General features: G+C 33.0%; 2 protein-coding genes across 8 annotated transcripts in view; one reads left to right on the top strand and one right to left on the bottom strand.

The window, feature by feature from the left end:
- The window catches only part of IFT74 (intraflagellar transport 74), a 78,045-nt gene that overhangs the window by 6,442 nt on the left and 52,766 nt on the right, over positions 1-18,837 (top strand). For 6 of the 7 annotated variants that reach the window (XR_002176345.2, XM_073806063.1, XM_019934915.3 and 3 more), the window contains exons 3-8: positions 2,039-2,174; positions 4,231-4,279; positions 5,870-5,968; positions 6,135-6,195; positions 8,570-8,629; positions 9,889-9,950. Coding sequence is in view for 6 of the 7 variants with exons in the window: in XM_073806063.1 (XP_073662164.1) it covers positions 2,039-2,174; positions 4,231-4,279; positions 5,870-5,968; positions 6,135-6,195; positions 8,570-8,629; positions 9,889-9,950 (467 nt within the window). In the remaining variant the exon portion in view is untranslated. Of the gene's footprint in view, positions 1-2,038; positions 2,175-4,230; positions 4,280-5,869; positions 5,969-6,134; positions 6,196-8,569; positions 8,630-9,888; positions 9,951-18,837 lie in introns of those variants that run through there. The other variant, XM_019934918.3, reaches the window with a different exon arrangement.
- LRRC19 (leucine rich repeat containing 19) lies at positions 15,180-18,715 on the bottom strand. Its single transcript, XM_004315031.1, has 4 exons — positions 18,635-18,715; positions 16,879-17,392; positions 16,032-16,220; positions 15,180-15,508 (listed from the first exon to the last, which is right to left on the bottom strand). Exons 1-4 carry the CDS (start codon positions 18,713-18,715, stop codon positions 15,180-15,182), a joined length of 1,113 nt encoding a protein of 370 aa, XP_004315079.1.

Here is an 18,837-nt window from a genome sequence, read left to right as displayed (position 1 = left end):
GCAAACTAGAGATAATGTTGGGTCCTGTGTTTAAATCATAAGAAGAGCAGCAATTTTTGGAGGGAATAATTTTGTTAAAGTTAGGTTTTCTTAAAGTTTTAAGATTTTTCTAGAGTTTTAGGTAATATTATCAACATCATCATCAACTTATACTGAAATGATTTTTCTAAAGTCTTCATATATATGGTACTGAGCGAGGGTATCTTTTTCTATTATTCTAAGAGTAAGAATTTATGCTTGTTAAATATTTATAAAAGGAATCTGAAATATATTGGCCACCTACTGTTTGCCAGGTGCTTTAACTAATTTTTGCAGTTACTAAAATAGTAATGCTTGCTGTAAAACATGCAAAGGAAAAGTGTCAGAGTTCCCTCCTTCTACCCCAGGTATAACCATTGTCTAAGGTGTGATGTGTATCCTTCTAGACCTTTTTCTATCCATTTACAAACACTAACACACATCCATATATAATTGTATGGTTTTAGTATTTTCCAGAATGAGGACAGTGCTATATGTATACATTCTTATTTATCTTGTCCTTTTCTTTCAATAAGGTATTGTAAATATATTTCTGTGTGAACACATGAATACCTACTCCATTCTTTTCAATGTGTGCAGTTTTTGGGTTTTTTTTTTGCGGTACGCGGGCCTCTCACTGTTGTGGCCTCTCCCGTTGTGGAGCACAGGCTCCGGATGCACAGGCTCAGCGGCCATGGCTCACAGGCCCAGCCGCTCCGCGGCATGTGGGATCCTCCCGGACCGGGGCACGAACCCGTGTTCCCTGCATCAGCAGGCAGACTGTCAACCACTGCGCCGCCAGGGGAAGCCCTGTGCAGTTTTAATTTATGCTTTCTTCTCTATACTTTCATCTGGTAAATTTTTTTTAAGTGATATAGTTATTTGAGTAGCTGTCATAATTATGCTTGCATAGAGCCAAAGAGGAAATTATTCAGAAGGTTTATCCAAGGAGAGATTTAGCATTCCTTCCCAAAAATCACTCAGGATAATCCTGAACTCATTTCATTTGAATTTGTAGTTGACAGTATTCCTGTATACAATGTATTCTTTGGAATGTGTTACTGTTCCTGGCCCCCATACTCAAATTAATTACCAAGTACTTCTCAGAGTCACTTGAGAACTATGTTAGCTGATAGAATTTGAGGCTACCAGCTAAAAGAATTAAAAACAATCAAAATCAACCAGAATGGTTGTATCTAAACTCTATCTAAAATTTCTACTACATATTTAAATCTACTAGTTTATTCTTTGACAGAGAGTGAGAAAAAGAAAAGAGGGAAAGGAAGATAAACAAAAGAAGGATATCTTGGAACAGTTTCAGGCTGTCCTTTATACCTTCCCATGCCTGTACATACTATATGAACTGACAAGAAGGGAGTCTTTTGACCTTTCCTCAGGGTGTATAATATTACATTAGATTCTGCAGACCTGAAGTAGAGAATCATGTAGAGTAATAATATGAATGCTTGCTGAATGATGGAAACTCTTTAATACTTATATGGCTATCTTGTGATGTAATTATATCTTTTTTTCTCAAGATGAAAATTTCTTTATTTTTTTCTGATTTTAATGGTAATATATACTTACTGTAATGATGTTGAAAATATGAAATTATATAAAACATAAAATAAAAATGAACTATTATATCATTATATAGGGGTAAACTTTGTTACTATTTTTTAATGTAATCCTCCAGACTTTATTTTACAAAAATGGAATTATAACCATTTCCTATGATTAAATAAGAACAAATAAGTGGACATTTTGCTCCTTTCCAGTTTGGGAGTACTATAAATACATCTACACATAAAATTTTAAATTTTAAAGCAATGTATTATTTAATTATCATAGAATTTTAGAGGTTAATTTTATTTAATATTTCAGACATTTAAAATGTAAGGAAAATTTTACAAATTATATAGAATCTTAGTTTTTTTTAATATTCTCTTTGCAGTCTTAACAATATTAGAGGCACAGTCTTTTTCTTGTTTATTAAAACTGAATCTTGTTTGTCATTTAGATGCCACCTGGAACAGCAAGACTGGGCTCTCGTGGTGGTCCCATAGGGACAGTAGGAGTTCTGTCCTCTCAAATCAGAGTTGCTGATCGTCCTGTGACACAACAAGGTTTGAGTGGAATGAAAACTGGGATGAAAGGTATCTATTTTAAGAAGATGAGTATATTTTGTACAAGTATTACAGTATCATGTTACTAAATCAGAATTGTAGACTGAAAGAGGCTATTTTACTCAATTCTTATTCCTTGATTCACAAAATTGTAAGGGTTAAATAAAAGAATGAATGTGAAAATTCATTGTGAACAGCATAGTGATTCAGTTATATATACATACATATGTATATATATACTCCTTTTCAGATTCTTTTCCCTTATAGGTTTTTACAAAATATTAAGTATAGTTTCTTGTGCTATACAGTAGGTTCTTGTTGGTAAACTTTGCTATAACTTGAAGAAATTTGAAATAATTTGAAGAAAAGAAAAGCTCAGGAATAAAAATTAGATTTCTAGTACTATATAGAAATATTCTGAAATACTTTTTTGTTTTTGGTTTCTATACCAAAGTGACACTGGTAAGGTACTTGTGTATTTATGAGTAGTGAATCAAGAATTGTTACTTTTGGTAATAATATTCCATTATAATGCTTAAGTAAGGAAGTGAGGCTAACACATAGATTTATGTACTACATCTCTCATTATGCCTCTCTGTGTTTAGAAAGGCATAATAATATATGTTATGATTCAGAAAGTTGGTCTATAATATATATATAATTCAAAGCACGGTGAACTGTTTTATAATGAGCTTTTTATTTTCTGTATTTGTGCAAATGACTTATCAGAGATGAAGATACTCTACTGGTACAAAATTAATTATAAGATGTCATACTACATTCTGTAATACAGTATATCATGCCTTTCAGGAGACTTAAATTTTCTTACTTGTATTATAATACCCTTAGCTCACTAAATATTAAAAACCAATTGATTACTGGACTTCCCTGGTGGTCCAGTGGTTAAGACTCCATGCTTACGATGCATGGGGTGTGGGTTCAATCCCTGGTTGGGGAGTAAGATCCTACAAGCTGTGTGGCGTGGCCAAAAGATGAGAAAAAAAAAACAATTGATTATTTAGAAATGCTTGCTTAATAATTATCAATACTGTGAAGGAAAATGAGTCAAAATTTTTTAGTTGTTTAGTCTTTAAAAATGTCTTCATAGAAGTGTTTATGTTTAATATTATTTAAAAACAAGGGTAGAAACATACTACAATTCTATAGAGAATTCATCAAATTTTATTACTGTATTAATTTCTCCTTTAAAACAGAACCAGTATCATTTAAGATAGTAATTTTCTACTTCAAAGCCTTGTGCGAAAGAGTTCTGATTGTTACCATCATGCACCACTGTCTGCTGTGACTTTTGCTCTTACCTGTTCCAGTTTCTCATTTCCCATTCTAGTGAGACATTCTCTCCCTCTTCTCAGTATAGACCTCAGTCAGTACTCCCTAGCCGTTTCTCTCATGCCTTGCAGGGCACTTTACCTCTCTCCAGGTTTGGGACATTTAACCTAGGAATACTTTTTTAGTCCTACTGAAATGTAAGATTATGTTTCTTTCTAAAAAGTCTCTGAAAAAATTATGTAAAATCATAATATCTTGCCTACATTGAGAAATTTGTAGTCTAAATCTGCACTGTCCATTATGATAGCCAATAGGTATATGTGGCTATTTAAATTTAAATTAATTAAAATTAGGTAAAATAAAAATACACTTCCCAGTAGCACCAGCCATATTTCAAGTGGTCAGTATTCCCATGCAGCTACTTTATTGGACAGTGCTGCTATAGAATATTTCCATTGTTGCAGAAAGTTCTTTTGGTTAGCCCTGTTCTAGACCCCCTTAGACCCAGTTTCCATTCAGCCAACCTGACCTGTAGAATCCACTGTTTTTGTTTTTGTTTTTTTGAGTCCATTGTCCTGACACTTTTTGTGGTCTTAATTCAAGCTTCCATTATGTCATGATGCTAAGATATTAGTTCTCTTTTCTATTTCAGTGCTTCTTCCTTATTTTCAGATTTATTGGGGCATTTGTCAGTATTATTAGAGAGCTGTTGAGTGTAATTCTGGTTGTGCTTTGGATTTGCTATTTTGGTGGCATTTTCAAACTGAACACTAATACTTAAAAAAATGTTTTTTAGGTCCCCAGAGGCAAATTTTAGACAAATCTTATTATCTTGGGCTTCTTCGGTATGTTAAATACTTTTTTTCTATGCATGATCATGAAGTTTTAACTACGGTACTTATTAAGATAATTAGGTTGTAAAGCAATTATACGCCAATAAAGATGAAAAAAAAGATAATTAGGTGTCTGTTAATTCCTAAGAATTTTGTATTCTAACATCATTTTTGGTTAATTTGGCTGTAAATAGATGTCATCACAAAATGTGGTGATACAGTTAGGCTGAGGTTTTAAATTTTATGTATTTGAATGTATGTGAACTATATATTTCAAGTTCACTGTTTTTCATTTAATAATAATAATCTTTTATGCTTCTTTCACTAGTTATTCTGAAATATATTATTCATACATATATGAATAATATATTATTATGTATTAATGATATCTGTATTAATGGTAAAATATATATGCTTATTTATAATAAGCATATATGTATTAATATATATGTATTAATGATAAAATATATATGCTTATTTAATATATTTAGTACAGAGTTTTAAGTAGGTATGTATTTGGTCAGTTGCTATAAATGTGGCCTAATTTTAGTTAATTCATAAGCTTTGTTATATATCTCTAAGTATGCATCTCTAAATTAAGAACTCTTTTCTCTTTCTATACCTACCTTTTTCTCTGCTCAGGTGTCCTACTTTCTTATCTCCATTTTTCCATTACACTTTGTTTTCTTGTTGGCTCATCCTCTATATCTTCTTTCTCTCTGACTTGCATTCCATTTAATGCATCCTTGTATCGTGTCCTGAAAGCTCTGTTTTCTTTCTTAGTCCTTCTTAATTCTTTTGTTGTTCAATTACCTGAATCCTTTTGATTCTCAAACTCCAGAAGGCAATAGGAGAAGGGTAGGTTTTCTCCATCTGTCCTCAAAGTTGACATCAGTAAGAAAGATAGTGAGGCCATCAGTTGAATTGCATCTTTTGATATCCAGCCACTTTTTAATCAAAAGAAGGGAAGGTGATAGAGCTGTTTCTCATCATTGCATTGCCTCTCTTCTCCAGGATTTGTGCTTCTGTATTAAAAAATAGTTTTACCTATTTGTGTAGTTGACTGTAGAGCAGTGGTTCTCAGTTGGCAGTGATTTTGCCCCCCAAGGAACATTTGGCAATTTTTAGACACATTTTTAGTTGTCATAATTAGGTTTGGGGGGTGTGCCACTGGCATCCAGAACAGAGATGCTGTTAAACATCCTACAGTGCACAGAATACCACCCCCCTACCAAAGTATTATTCAAAGACCTAAAATGTCAATAGTGCTGCTCTTGAGAAACCCTGTCCTAGAGGGTAGCAAGAGCTGTAAGGGTGACAATTAGGTATCTACTTCTGTCTTAGATTGTACCAGTTTGCCCAGGTTTCCATACCAGTACTGTTTCATCTTTTTTAATAAATAGAGAACCTGTATCAGTTTATCAGTTGGGATATACCTCCTTAATCAAATAAGCCACTTAAATTGTTTTTCTTTTTTTAGTGAAATTTCACAAAACCATTTATATTATTGTTACACATTTATGAAAAGTTTGTTTTGTTTAACTAGAGAGACTGTTTTCTGGATTGGAAGTATTACTGACTTTTTAATTTCTTTTCACTTAGAAGTAAAATAAGTGAACTTACAACAGAAATCAATAAACTTCAGAAAGAAATAGAAATGTACAATCAAGAGAATTCAGTATATTTGTCATATGAAAAGAGGTGAGTAATTTTGCAGTTAAAGTATGCAAGATATGTTTTTATTATGAGTAACATTTAATATAGTATGTATCAGGAGTTTAATACTGAATTTGTAGTTATACATAATATTCATAATGTTCATCTGCCTATTTCTGTATTTATGAATGTTTTTATTTTATGTTTCCAGAGCTGAGACTTTAGCTGTTGAAATCAAAGAGTTTCAAGGACAACTAGCAGACTACAACATGGTATTTGTTCTTTTCTGAATCTCTTTTGAATATTTTCATTGTTTTTTACCAGTTTAAAAAATGTTATTTTAAATACCAAATAATACATGAATACATGCGTAGTGAGAAAGATTGAAACCATAGAAAGTGTAGATATTAAAGTTTCGCTTTGCTTTCTCCCTCCTTTCCCTCCCCAGAAATAATTTGGCTTAACAGATTGATAAGTATTCTTCAAGCCTTTAAAAAAAAAAAAAAGAATTTATCAATACTTAAAAATACAGAAACATGCACACATTTTTTCCCTAACAATGTTAAAATAATAATTTTTAAAGTAGATAAAATTTATTGGGTACTAGCAATGTCATTACTTTAAAAATGTTTTTGTCTTTCTATGGAGTGTTGTCATCATGAAATTTTAAAAATTTAATTACTTAGTCCACAAATTACCTTCATCAGTATGTTTCATTCAAAATACAGTGTTTGCCTTCTGTCAAAATAGAGTATCTAACATAAACATAGTTTTGCTTCCTAATGTGGACTTCCAGAAGATGATTCCTAATGTGGATTTACAGAAGAAATGATCCCGTTGGCAGTGTTGATTACTGCCTCAATCTTTGGGGTAATCTTGGCCCCATGAAAATTTCTAGTGGCAAAATTTTCTTCCTTCCTACTCTGTAGGTACTTTAGGCAGCAGTGGTCTCTGGACTTATTGAAAACTTTTATCTCACTTCTCCAACTAAAAAATAGCGTTACAGGGCTTCCCTGGTGGCGCAGTGGTTGAGAGTCCGCCTGCCGATGCAGGGGACACGGGTTCGTGATCCGTTCCGGGAAGATCCCACATGCTGCGGAGCGGCTAGGCCCGTGAGCCGTGGCTGCTGAGCCTGCGCGTCCGGAGCCTGTGCTCCGCAATGGGAGAGGCCACAACAGTGAGAGGCCCACGTACCACAAAAAAAAAAAAAAAAAAAAAAATAGTGTTACGCAAAATAAGAAACATGCCACCATAACGGTTAGGTGAATTATGATATACCTACTTGATATTGTTACATTGTACTCATAAACAAAATTTCTCTGATTATAGTATATTGTAATTTTCACATTTGTTGGACTTTATAATCCATAATATTCTGTAAATGATGTTCTGTTCTAAATATGAGAAAAATAGTTTTTTTGTTTGTTTGTTTTTGTTTTTGCGGTACACGGGCCTCTCACTGTTGTGGCCTCTCCCGTTGCAGAGCACAGGCTCCTGATGCGCTGGCTCAGCGGCCGTGGCTCATGGGCCCAGCCGCTCCGCGGCATGTGGGATCTTGCCGGAACGGGGCACTAACCCGCGTCCCCTGCATCGGCAGGCAGACTCTCAACCACTGCACCACCAGGGAAGCCCGAAAAATAGTTTTTTATAAAATATAAAAAGACATTAGATGAAAGGGATTTTTAGTTGTACTAGAATGCATTAGGTAAGTTACTTAATATAAAAATATTAATAACATGTAAAATATGCTGTTTGTAGGTTTTTCTCTGATACAGAGAAAGCAGTTAGTTAGCCAGATATCTAACATATAGTAAGGTCTCAATAAATATTAGAGCTCATTAGCACTTATTATTCATACCACAAGTGAAAACGTGATATATAGTAATTTATATTATATTAGGAAAGCTTAGTCTTTTAAAATCAATTACATCCAAATAGTTTGCTTTTAGTAGCCTCCTGTTCAGATTCTGGCTCTACAACTTGCTAAATTTCTGTATCTGCAAAATGTGGACAAAATATCTACTTCATAGGGTAATTGTGAAAATTAAGTGAAATAATACATCTAATAAGTTCAGAACAGGGTTTGGTACAAGGTAAATAGATAAATATGTTTGCTATTCCTGTCATTGCCTAACTCTTTGAAGTACGCTAACTAGTGTTCTGTTTGTGCCTTGCCCTGTTTTTTTTTAAATTTTTTTTTTAATTTTTAGAAGACCAAGAAAATCATTTTACATTTACACTGGTGTAAATTTGTAAATCCGTTAACACTCCTCCCCGCTGAAAAAAAAAAAAAAAGAGAGAGTGTGAGATCTTCCCCCAGATTTTGTCTTCTCAACATCCTTCTTTATAAGCTCAGACATCTTTTCAGAGCAGACAAAGCTCTTTGAGGTACGATCGGCAGGAAGAGTAGTTCATTACTGCCTACTTTTCCACCCTAAAGACGTAGTTTATTGATTGCCGTAATTCATAGTATATGCTTACTTAGATAGCTCAATATTTGTTTTTGTCTTAGAATGTAAAGTACTTGGAAGTATTAATACTTAAATGACTACTCATTAGTTGTAAGAGTGAATACCTATATTATGGATTACAGAGAAAATTTATGAAGACTAATATAATATGGTTTTTTTGTACTTTTCTTTTTAGTTGGTAGATAAACTTAATACCAATACTGAAATGGAAGAAGTAATGAATGATTACAACATGGTAAGAAAGTTTATAAGTATAAGCAATAGATCTACACTGCCTCTAAAACAAAGCATTTATATGTAGAAATAATTTGATAAAACCTTATGTACCTTGGAGATAGGTATTACTCTGATCCTAAATACTACTGTTATAGTTGAGTTCCTTTAGTTGCTCTTTTAAAATTTCTTCCTGTTGGTTGGCTCTCCCAAGTGGATGCTTCAGTGTCTTTCTGCAAGGCTGTGTTTAAACTGGTCTCTCACTAAGCATTAGTTAGGGAGTCCCATCTACATATATATTATGTATATGATATACATAATATATATTATGTATATAAATTAGTTTCTATATAAATTAGTATATATATATACTAATTGTATATAAATTAGTTTGCAATACTTCTGGTTTAACATTTGTGCAAATGGAGCTGAGTACTCAATGAAGAGTTTTATTAGAAAGGGAGAAAATGAATAGTTACCATATGATGCCAGACATAATACTACTTTTGATTAGTAAATGAGAATTTATGTTCAGTGGTCTTGGATTATTTGGTAGAAAACAGTAAAATGATAATTGCTAGCTTAATTGATTATAAATATTTGGAAAAAAATAACATACAACTTATAGCATAGTTTATAATTTATTTATACAATCAAAGACTATTTTATAAAAGCATAGGATTTATAAAATGACTTTTCTAAATTGGGATTCTATTAATAAAAGCAATGATAATGTAGTGAAATTATTCTTAGCTTTAAAACACAGGAGAATTCCCAATTTAAAAATTGTATTTTTAATGCCAAATGTGAAAAAGTAAAATCTTTGTGTTTTCTTAGTTTTTTGGGATGGGTCCAAATTCTAGGCTGAATATGCACAGGTAGAGTCAACTAGGAGTACTCAGGTAAAATCCTAAATGATTTAAGAATGCAACTTGCATTGGGTGTAAATTTAACATATTACTAATCAACTATTGAATACTTAAAAAAATCTTGAAATTCTGTTTACATTAATGAAGTTTACATTAGATTACTTGACAGATCAGTAAACAGTGAATATTTTTGGTGTGAGATTACAGTGCCTGTGAAAAAGACCATTTATTTGTATTTGGTGTTTGTAGTGGTTTGTTAAATGAAGCATACTGTATTTTTTAAAACTTTGCCTGTGGCATTATGATTATTATAATAATCTCTAATTGGTTCATAATCAGAACAACCTTTAAAGAGATAGTTTGGCCTAATGGTAATTTTTATCAATAACTTTTGTGTTAACTCTTTATTCAGCTTAAAGCTCAAAATGATCGAGAAACACAAAGTATGGATATTATATTTACTGAGAGACAAGCGTGAGTACACTCTGTTTAGAAATCAAACAGATTTATAAGTGACTTGTATAAGGTAGTTTACCTTCTGAGCCATTTATTTCTTTACAATTTTGTTAATTGGTTTTCCCTGATGTATTTTTTATTTTAAAAAGTTGAATATTTGCAATACAAATTGTATTGTTTATGTATCTTATCTTCATTCAGAGAAATAAAATTTCTACGTCTTGGAGTTTAAAATCTAAGATGGATAAGAACATCTTCATCTCTACCATTTGCAATTTTAACTTGAACTCTTTTTTTTAAAAGATTTGTTTATTATTTATTTATTTTTGGCTGCGTCGGGTCTTTTTTTTTTAACATCTTTATTGGAGTATAATTGCTTTACGATGGTGTGTTAGTTTCTGCTTTATAACAAAGTGAATCAGCTATACATATACATATATCCTGATATCTCCTCCCTCTTGCGTCTCCCTCCCACACTCCCTATCCCACCCATCTAGGTGGTCACAAAGCACCGAGCTGATCTCCCTGTGCTATGTGGCTGCTTCCCACTAGCTATCTATTTTACGTTTGTTAGTGTATATAAGTCCATGCCGCTCTCTCACTTCGTCCCAGCTTAATGCGTCGGGTCTTAGTTGCGGCACACGGGATCTTTGTTGAGGCATGCAGGATCTTTCATTGCGGCATGCAGGCTCTTCATTGTGGTGCACAGGCTTCTCTCTAGTTGTGGCATGCAGGTTCCAGAGCACGTGGGCTCTCTAGTTTACGGCACGTGGACTTTAGTTGAGGCACGTGAGCTCAGTAGTTGTGGCACGCAGGCTTAGTTGCCCCGCTGCATGTGGGATATTAGTTCCCCGACCAGGAATCTAACCCTCCCGCCCTGCATTATAAGATGGATTCTTTACCACCGGACCACCAGGGAAGTCCCTAACCTGAGCTTTTTAACTAATTCAAATTATGAGATTTAAGCCCCAGTCTAATGAAATGCACATTATTATTCAGTGGGCTATTTATGTTATTTCATTATTCAATTATTAATTGATAATTAGTTGTTATATTAGTAATCTAATCATAGATGTAGATTATTTGTGCATCTTTATATATAACCTGGTTAAAGACCAAATACCAAGTAACTTTGAGTTTCGTTATAAGGTAAATGTGGCAGTGACAGTAATGACTACAAAGATAATAAATGGATGTAGTGTAGTTATCTTAGCCCATTTGGGCCGCTATAACAAAATACCATAGACTTGGTTACTTATAAACAACAGGAATTTATTGCTCACAGTTCTGGAGGCTGGGAAGTCCAAGATCAAGGCACCAGTATAGTCCTATTCTGGTGAAGGCCCTCTTACTGGTTCATACCTAGCACCTTATCAAGGTATCATCATATGGTGGAAGGGGCTATGGAGGTTTGTGGGATCTCTTTTTTTTTTTTTTTTTCCAGTACGCGGGCCTCTCACGGTTGTGGCCTCTCCCGTTGCGGAGCACAGGCTCCAGACGCGCAGGCTCAGTGGCCATGGTTCACGGGCCCAGTCGCTCCGCGGCATGTGGGATCTTCCCAGACCGGGGCACGAACCCATGTCCCCTGCATCGGCAGGTGGACTCTCAACCACTGCGCCACCAGGGAAGCCCTGTGGGATCTCTTTTATAAGGGCCCTAATCCCATTCAGGAGGACTCCACCCTTATGACCTAATCACCTCCCAAAGGCCCCAACCTGCTTATACCATTACCTTTGGTGGTTAGGATTTCAACATATGAATTTTGGAGGGACACAAATATTCAGACAACAGCATTAGTTAACATAATTATTCTTTATCGACTTTTTGATCTTAATTACTGTCTAAAGCAGTGCAAACAGAAGATGAGCTATTTTGTACATACTAATACTGCACACATTTTGTTCCATAAACTTATCAATATCAATTTCCTTGAGAGCAAGGATAATAATTAACCAAAATTATGTAACATCAAACATACTGTCATATTACCTCTGCATGTACAGTAAATATTTGATGAAGAATAGGATTTTAAATATAAGGATGAACTATTTGAAAGATAAATGTAATTTTCTATTGATGAAAAACAAAGGAATCTCATTTTCCCCGTCTATCATTTGATGCTACTGTAAAGTGCTATCTTTTTTTTTTTTTGGCTACACTGGGTATTAGTTGCGGCATCTGGGATCTAGTTCCCTGACCAGGGATTGAACTCAGGCCCCCTACATTGGTAGCGCGGAGTCTTAACCACTGGACCACCAGGGAAGTCCCTAAAGTGCTATCTTAAAAATTACAAATATACTGGAAGTCTCTTCCCTTTTACAAAGAAAATTCCATATTCATGGTGACCAAGCACTTACTTGAAAACTTCCTTTTGTTTTTGTTCTGGTTTTAGACCATTTAGCAAATATTTATCATTTACTACATATAAAATACTTTCCTAGGTACCTAAAGAATAAGAAATAATAAGCTATACCCTGTTGAGGACCTTATATAGTTTAGAACATTTAGGTCCTCATTTATTTCATCATTTATCTGAAAAGTTATATGATACCCAGGTCAGATTTATAAATATTATATGTACATGTTTTATAGATATTTTATCCAAAAAGATAACTCCCAGATTATAAATTTAAGAATTTCATAGGTTTTTATGTCTACTTGGTTCATTTGATTAAGGAAAATGTTCTTAAAATAAGGTACTTTGTCCTGAAAATGTCAGCAGTTTCAAAACTTAATATCTGTAGTTTGTAACTAAGGCTGAGTGAAATAGGTTCTACTGACCCTTTAACAGGAAATTTAAATTAATAACGAATTATTTTTATAAAGTTTATTTTTATATATCACAGGATAGATTTATTTCATGTGTTAATCAGATAGCCAACATCTTAATAACACGAGACTTTACCTTGACTCTGTACATTCAAAGGGAGCAGGAAATGTCATACCTTGAGAAAGCAGGTATAAAAATCTTGTTTTTATTCTCTTCTCTTTTAGTACCACCATTTACTGTGGTATGAGACCATCTAGTTTATTATGGAACACCTATTTTTAATAAATTGGTTATAGTATATAGCTTCAATATGTTACTATGACACCTGTGGCTTTAATTCAGTTTCATGTGCCTGCTTGAACTAATGATTCTCTTCCAATTCTAATGTCTACAGTTTTCTAGTTTGGTGTTAGCTAAAATCATTTATCCGTTAAAAATATATGAAATTATAATTTTAAACCCATTTATTTTTCTTTGTTTAGTCAGATATCTATTGAATACCCAATATTTAATTATAAGAGGCTTTTGAATGTAAGAGATGAAAGGTAGTTTTTGCTCATTCATAATTATATTTCATTTTACTACATTTCTCAAATATGAATATTTGCCTCAAATTAAGAAATGATATTTTGGTAAAATGATAGATTATTTAGAAAAAGATGACTTTTATTTTTAAAGTTATCTCACTCTTATAATTGAGATTTAAAACCATAACGTATAATTTACATGATCTGTTAGGAAATATTACACTTAAAACATTTGTATATTTTATTGAAAACATGTTCCTATAAATACAAATACGCATTACAAATGAGTCAGTTCTTTTATTTCACAGGGTATATCATCCAAAACAGTTTTTATTTTCCTCAGTAGACATTTGAACTGAATTTACTATTGATATAACCTTAAAAATGACTATTTTTAGGATATAATGTACATCTACATTATTTTTAGTCTCTTTTTTCTAAGAAATTATCAGGTATGTACATGTGTTAAAAACTTTATGTTATAGAGAAATTTCAACATACCCAAAAATTAAATAGTGTATTATACTCCTATACACCCATCTCCATCAGCTTTTATCCAACCCTGCTCCATCCAGACCACTAGACACTGTTGCCTTCCCTGTATAATGATGAAGAAAATTTAAAACCCCATATTATTTAATCCATAAATATATTTCAGTGTTTTAGAGATATTCCTTTCTCTAAAAGATATGAATACTGTATACTAAATTTCCTCACATATGGAAGGTAAAAATGATAGATTTTGTTACAGTTTTTAATGCCACTATTTGCATTAAGTTGTTAAAATTATGATTGTAGCCAATGGATTATAAGGAATTGGCAAATAATTCACTTTAGACTCTTCCTATAATAGTCTCAAGGCCAGTATTCTTTGGACCATTGTTGTCCTATGAGGTATTAGCAGCCATACATCAAAGAAAAGGTTTTGTTGTCAAGGAAGTTTGGCAAATTCTTAATATTTCGCTCTTGAAGAGCAGAGAGCAGTTTAGTAAAGCCTTGGGTAGGTCCTATAGTAAAGAAACTTGTTTGACTTTGTTTAAACCCAGTATTTCCTAGTAATTCTATAGTAGTTTGTCCATGTACCTTTTAATCCCCCACCCTGTAAATACTTCTGAATGTCTCTCTGGAAATTAATGTTCTAGAAGACAATTTGGGAAACATTGCTCTATCTACAGCATGGCAAAGAACTGACCACGGACCAACTGAAGATTCCTCAGCCACAGCACAGAATCATTTGAATAAAAATCTAAAGAGAGGCAGAAATAGGTATTTTAAAAAACAAGATTCATAGATGATTCCCACTTTGGAAGCCACCATATTATTCAATTGTGACAGTCATACATTTTGATGACAGTCTTTCTTTGTAACGAAAATCAAGAGATTGTGCCTGGACATTGAACCTGTGCTTTAAGTCGCTACTAAATTTTCAGAAATTTAAAAAAATTAAAAAAATTTAAAAAGCATTTTCCAGTTCCATGAATTCATTCTATGGGCATAAAATCAACCTTAGCGTGTTGTCAGTTTAAACTATGTCTGTTCTTCACTTTGACTTGTGATAAAATTCCATAATCTTTATTTCTTTACTGATTCCAATCAGTAAAACTTTAATATGTATTACATCACATATCTGACTAATATGAAAATCTGTTCATTTTAATTAATGAATAATTTACTTTAGGCCTTTTCTACTGTTATGTATGGTCCCCTGAATACTGCTGAGAATAGTAATGCTAGTATTTTAACTGTTAGCTAACAAGGAGTGGCAGTTACTGTATTTGGACCTACTTGCACAATGCCAATGAGAAGAGCATAATTTTATGATATATATGTGTGTTGCAATTAATATGATGGTCTACTAGCTATAGTTCAGTATGTCATGTATCAAAATCTCCACGTCTAAACTGTGAGTGAGCTGTTAACATTTTTTAAAGAATCAAACATTGAAAGAAATTAATTTTCTTCACGTAATTCATGAGTATCTATGTATTTGTCTTCAATAAACCCATCATCATCTACCACAAATTGACGTAGTTGTTCAAATATTACTATAGTTTCTTCGGAGCTTGTGTCTGGTATCTGTGGAGGAGGACTTGGGTTTCTGGTAAAACTATCTTCATAGGTTTCTGCTTCATGCTCTTCCAGGCGATGATGCTTGTAACTAAGCAGAAAATTATACCATACTGGACATTTGATAGCAATTGAAATGAGGAGTGAAGTCATCAGTACAGTGACTACCACACTGACAAGAAAAGTCCAGCTTTTTCCTTGAGATTCACGTTCTTAAATGGAATACCGAGAAAGAGAGGGTGGGGGTAGTTTTGTTAAATTGACAAAAATAAAATAATCATAATTACATGTCCTAATAACTCCCCAATATTGGTATTAGAAATAAATGTACATAATCTTCTTTAAGCAAAAGTTACTAAAACTGCCAAAAATAAAGATATTTCATAGTGTGGTGAAAGAATACCTTTTTTCAAAATATCTACCTGTCTTTGCAGGTATTGTTTATCCGTTCACCTAGGAACATTATTGATTTATACCTGTTAAGAATTGTGACTTAACTAGTTAATACCAAGTCTCAGAGAAGTTAAATATCAATAATTTGCATAACGGCATTTGACTGATAGCTAGCAGAGCCTACTTTAGAAACCCAGTGTTTTGTCAGTCTTTCCTTGGGTGGAGGAATTGTTCTTTTACATAGTTTCTAGAAATTTAAAATACAAAAAAATAATGAAAACTATCTCGATTTATTTGGTATGCTATCCTCAGCAATATTATTATTCAAAACCAGTACATTACCTGAATTTCTTGTTAAGTTGTTCAAAAAACTATTAAATGTTGAATTGCTAATGGACTCAAAATGAATGTAAAGATCTTCAGTTATAGATGAAGGAAATTTTGAGTAGCATTCAGCCTTGTAAGGTACTGTTTTGATATTGTAGCACTTCAGTGTATCCGGATAGCTGCACATGGTGATGTTCTCATTTTCTAGTAAATTAGAAAGAATAAGATTTATTATGGAAAATAATATTATTATGGTTAATAAATTATTACGGTTAACATTTTATAATTTTTTATCTAGAATTTTTTGACATATTTATCTGTCATCATTAAAGGTATTATAAAAAAGAAACTGTTGTATTTGCCTAGCAACACAACAAGCGAAATGCCCATTTCTGTTTATGTTATAAATGTAGCTTAAGTGCAGTATCTGTTTATTGTTTAGTTTGTCTGTGTTAGTAATGTAAAAATGTTATGATTTAGATTATGGTGAATATCTGGAACATGGCATGTAGTTTAGAAAGTGGATCACCTGTTTTCACCTACTCTCTGACAAGCTATCCTAAGAAAAGGAAGTGCTTTTAAAAATTAGTCTTATATATCGAAACTGCAAACTTAGTATACAAAGTGACAGTTTCATCTCATATATATAGAACATTTAAGTTTCTTTTCTTCTTTTTCTTTTTTTCTGGAGAGGCAGAGGGAGGGCTTGTACTCAGCAATTTCTTTTCAGTGTTTCTTCTTGTTTCCCTTAAACAGGAAGTTTCCTTTTCTTTTAGACATGAAACAAGAGACTTTTCTGGGGTAGAACAATCCAAAATCAATCACATTTTGGTTTTGACTAATTTAAATTATGATTGCTTACCTAGTGTCACATTCGATGTGTTCAACCAGTTTTGCAAATTCAGTAGACTACAAGAGCAGTTCCACGGATTTCCGTATAAAATTATGAATTCCAGATGAAACAGTTGTGGTACATCAAGATAGCTTATCAAATTGCCTTGCAGATTCAATAGTATCAGGCTTTTTAGAGGCACAAATATATCATGATTCAGTTGAACTATTTTGTTTTGGCAGAGATATAACTGTTTTAGTTTATCTAAGCCTGTAAAGGCACCCTGTTGAATTATGTGGATGGAGTTTCTACAGATATTTAAAATTTCTAGATTGGAGAGGTTACCAAAACTATTATTATGTAGGATAATGACATTGTTCTCAATCAAATAGAGCTCGGTGAGTGAAAAATATGTCTGTAGAACTCTTGTATCTGTAACATTCAGAGTAATTTGGTTATAACTGAGGTCAAGTATAGTAACATTTTTATTGATATTTGCTGGAATCAAAGCATAATTCTTTGCAGTGAAATTACATTTGACTTCCTAAAAAGAAAATTAGAAATGCATTAATAAGGAAAAATGCTAGCAGAATTTCCCAAATTTTCATATGCAGGCAATTAGACATTAGAAGGAAATACTTTTAGAAAAAAATCTACTATCTAATCTTTTTTTTTTTTTTTTTCGGCACGTGGGCCTCTCACTGTCGCGGCCTCTCCCGTCGCAGAGCACAGGCTCCCAACGCGCAGGCCCAGCGGCCATGGCCCACGGGCACAGCCGCTCCGCGGCACGTGGGATCCTCCCGGACCGGGGCACGAACCCGCGGCCCCCGCATCGGCAGGCGGACTCCCAACCACTGCGCCACCAGGGAAGCCCTACTATCTAATCTTTTTATGTTAAAATATGAAAAAGGTAAAGCAAATACTTTTTTTTTTTATTGGGATGGAATGTTGAAGATTAAGGAATTCTGATATATATAATTGAGGAAGGAGATTGTAGTTTGTCATACAAGTATCTTCCAACTGTTATTAAATAATCATTACAGAAAGAAAATATTGGTATATTACCATTTATATATGCGGAAATAAATGGTAAATAATAATTCTGTTAACTTATTTAGTATTTCAGTGTGCAAGATTGACATTTATAATGAGAAAATAATGTAAAAATGTAATTTTTAAAAATCAGAGCTACCAGCACTACATCTAGGACTATTAAATAATTAAGAAACAATATTCAATATATATCTCTATAGGGTTAACAGCTCAAAATTTGGTGTTTTAAAAGAAAATATCTTGTAACAGAAATTGAGCCATGTGTTGAATTTAAAGAGTCAGGCAACAGGAAGAAGTGCTTTCCTTATGTGGATATAAATCCAAAGAAATAGTTCTTGATTTGACTGTTTTTGTAGTTGAAATGTCCCCCAATAATAATAATAATGTAACAACAGCAATTTCCCTCATAAATACGTGGTTTTTTAAAAAGTTTCCTACATTTTAAAGTGTGTTTTTTATGTCTTAACTAATCTCCGGTTTTGTAGTGAAATTTTACGTATTTCTCCTTTTGTCAGCTTTTAAAGAACTCAGTTTTTTAAAAAATGAAGACCGCTTTTGTCAAATTAGAATCTGGCTCAGAGATCACATGTTTTGAATATACACAGCTAACTAAAGAGTTTGTTTTGATAGCTTGACTTTTTTCTTCTTTCTTTTATTGCCTTCAATATTTTACTAAATCTACACAAAGTGTACCTTTGAAAATATTTTCACTAGCTTGATTGTAAAAACTTACGGTTTTAGACGTCTGGCTTTCGTCTGATAACAATAGCATGGAGAGTAGCCAAAACAAGATTGTGATGCTTGTGATTTTCATATTGCAAGCCTGACAGAAAAGAGAGTATTTATATCTCATTAGGAGACTAGAACATTAGAGATTTTTTAGGACATTTTGATTTCCATTTTTCTCCTTTTAAATCTATTTTTTCTTAAAATATA

Source organism: Tursiops truncatus, chromosome 6 (assembly GCF_011762595.2).
Source record: "Tursiops truncatus isolate mTurTru1 chromosome 6, mTurTru1.mat.Y, whole genome shotgun sequence".
Lineage (NCBI taxonomy): Eukaryota > Metazoa > Chordata > Mammalia > Artiodactyla > Delphinidae > Tursiops > Tursiops truncatus.
The sequence above is the reverse complement of the archived record's forward strand: the minus strand, read 5'-3'. Positions and strand labels throughout refer to the sequence as shown.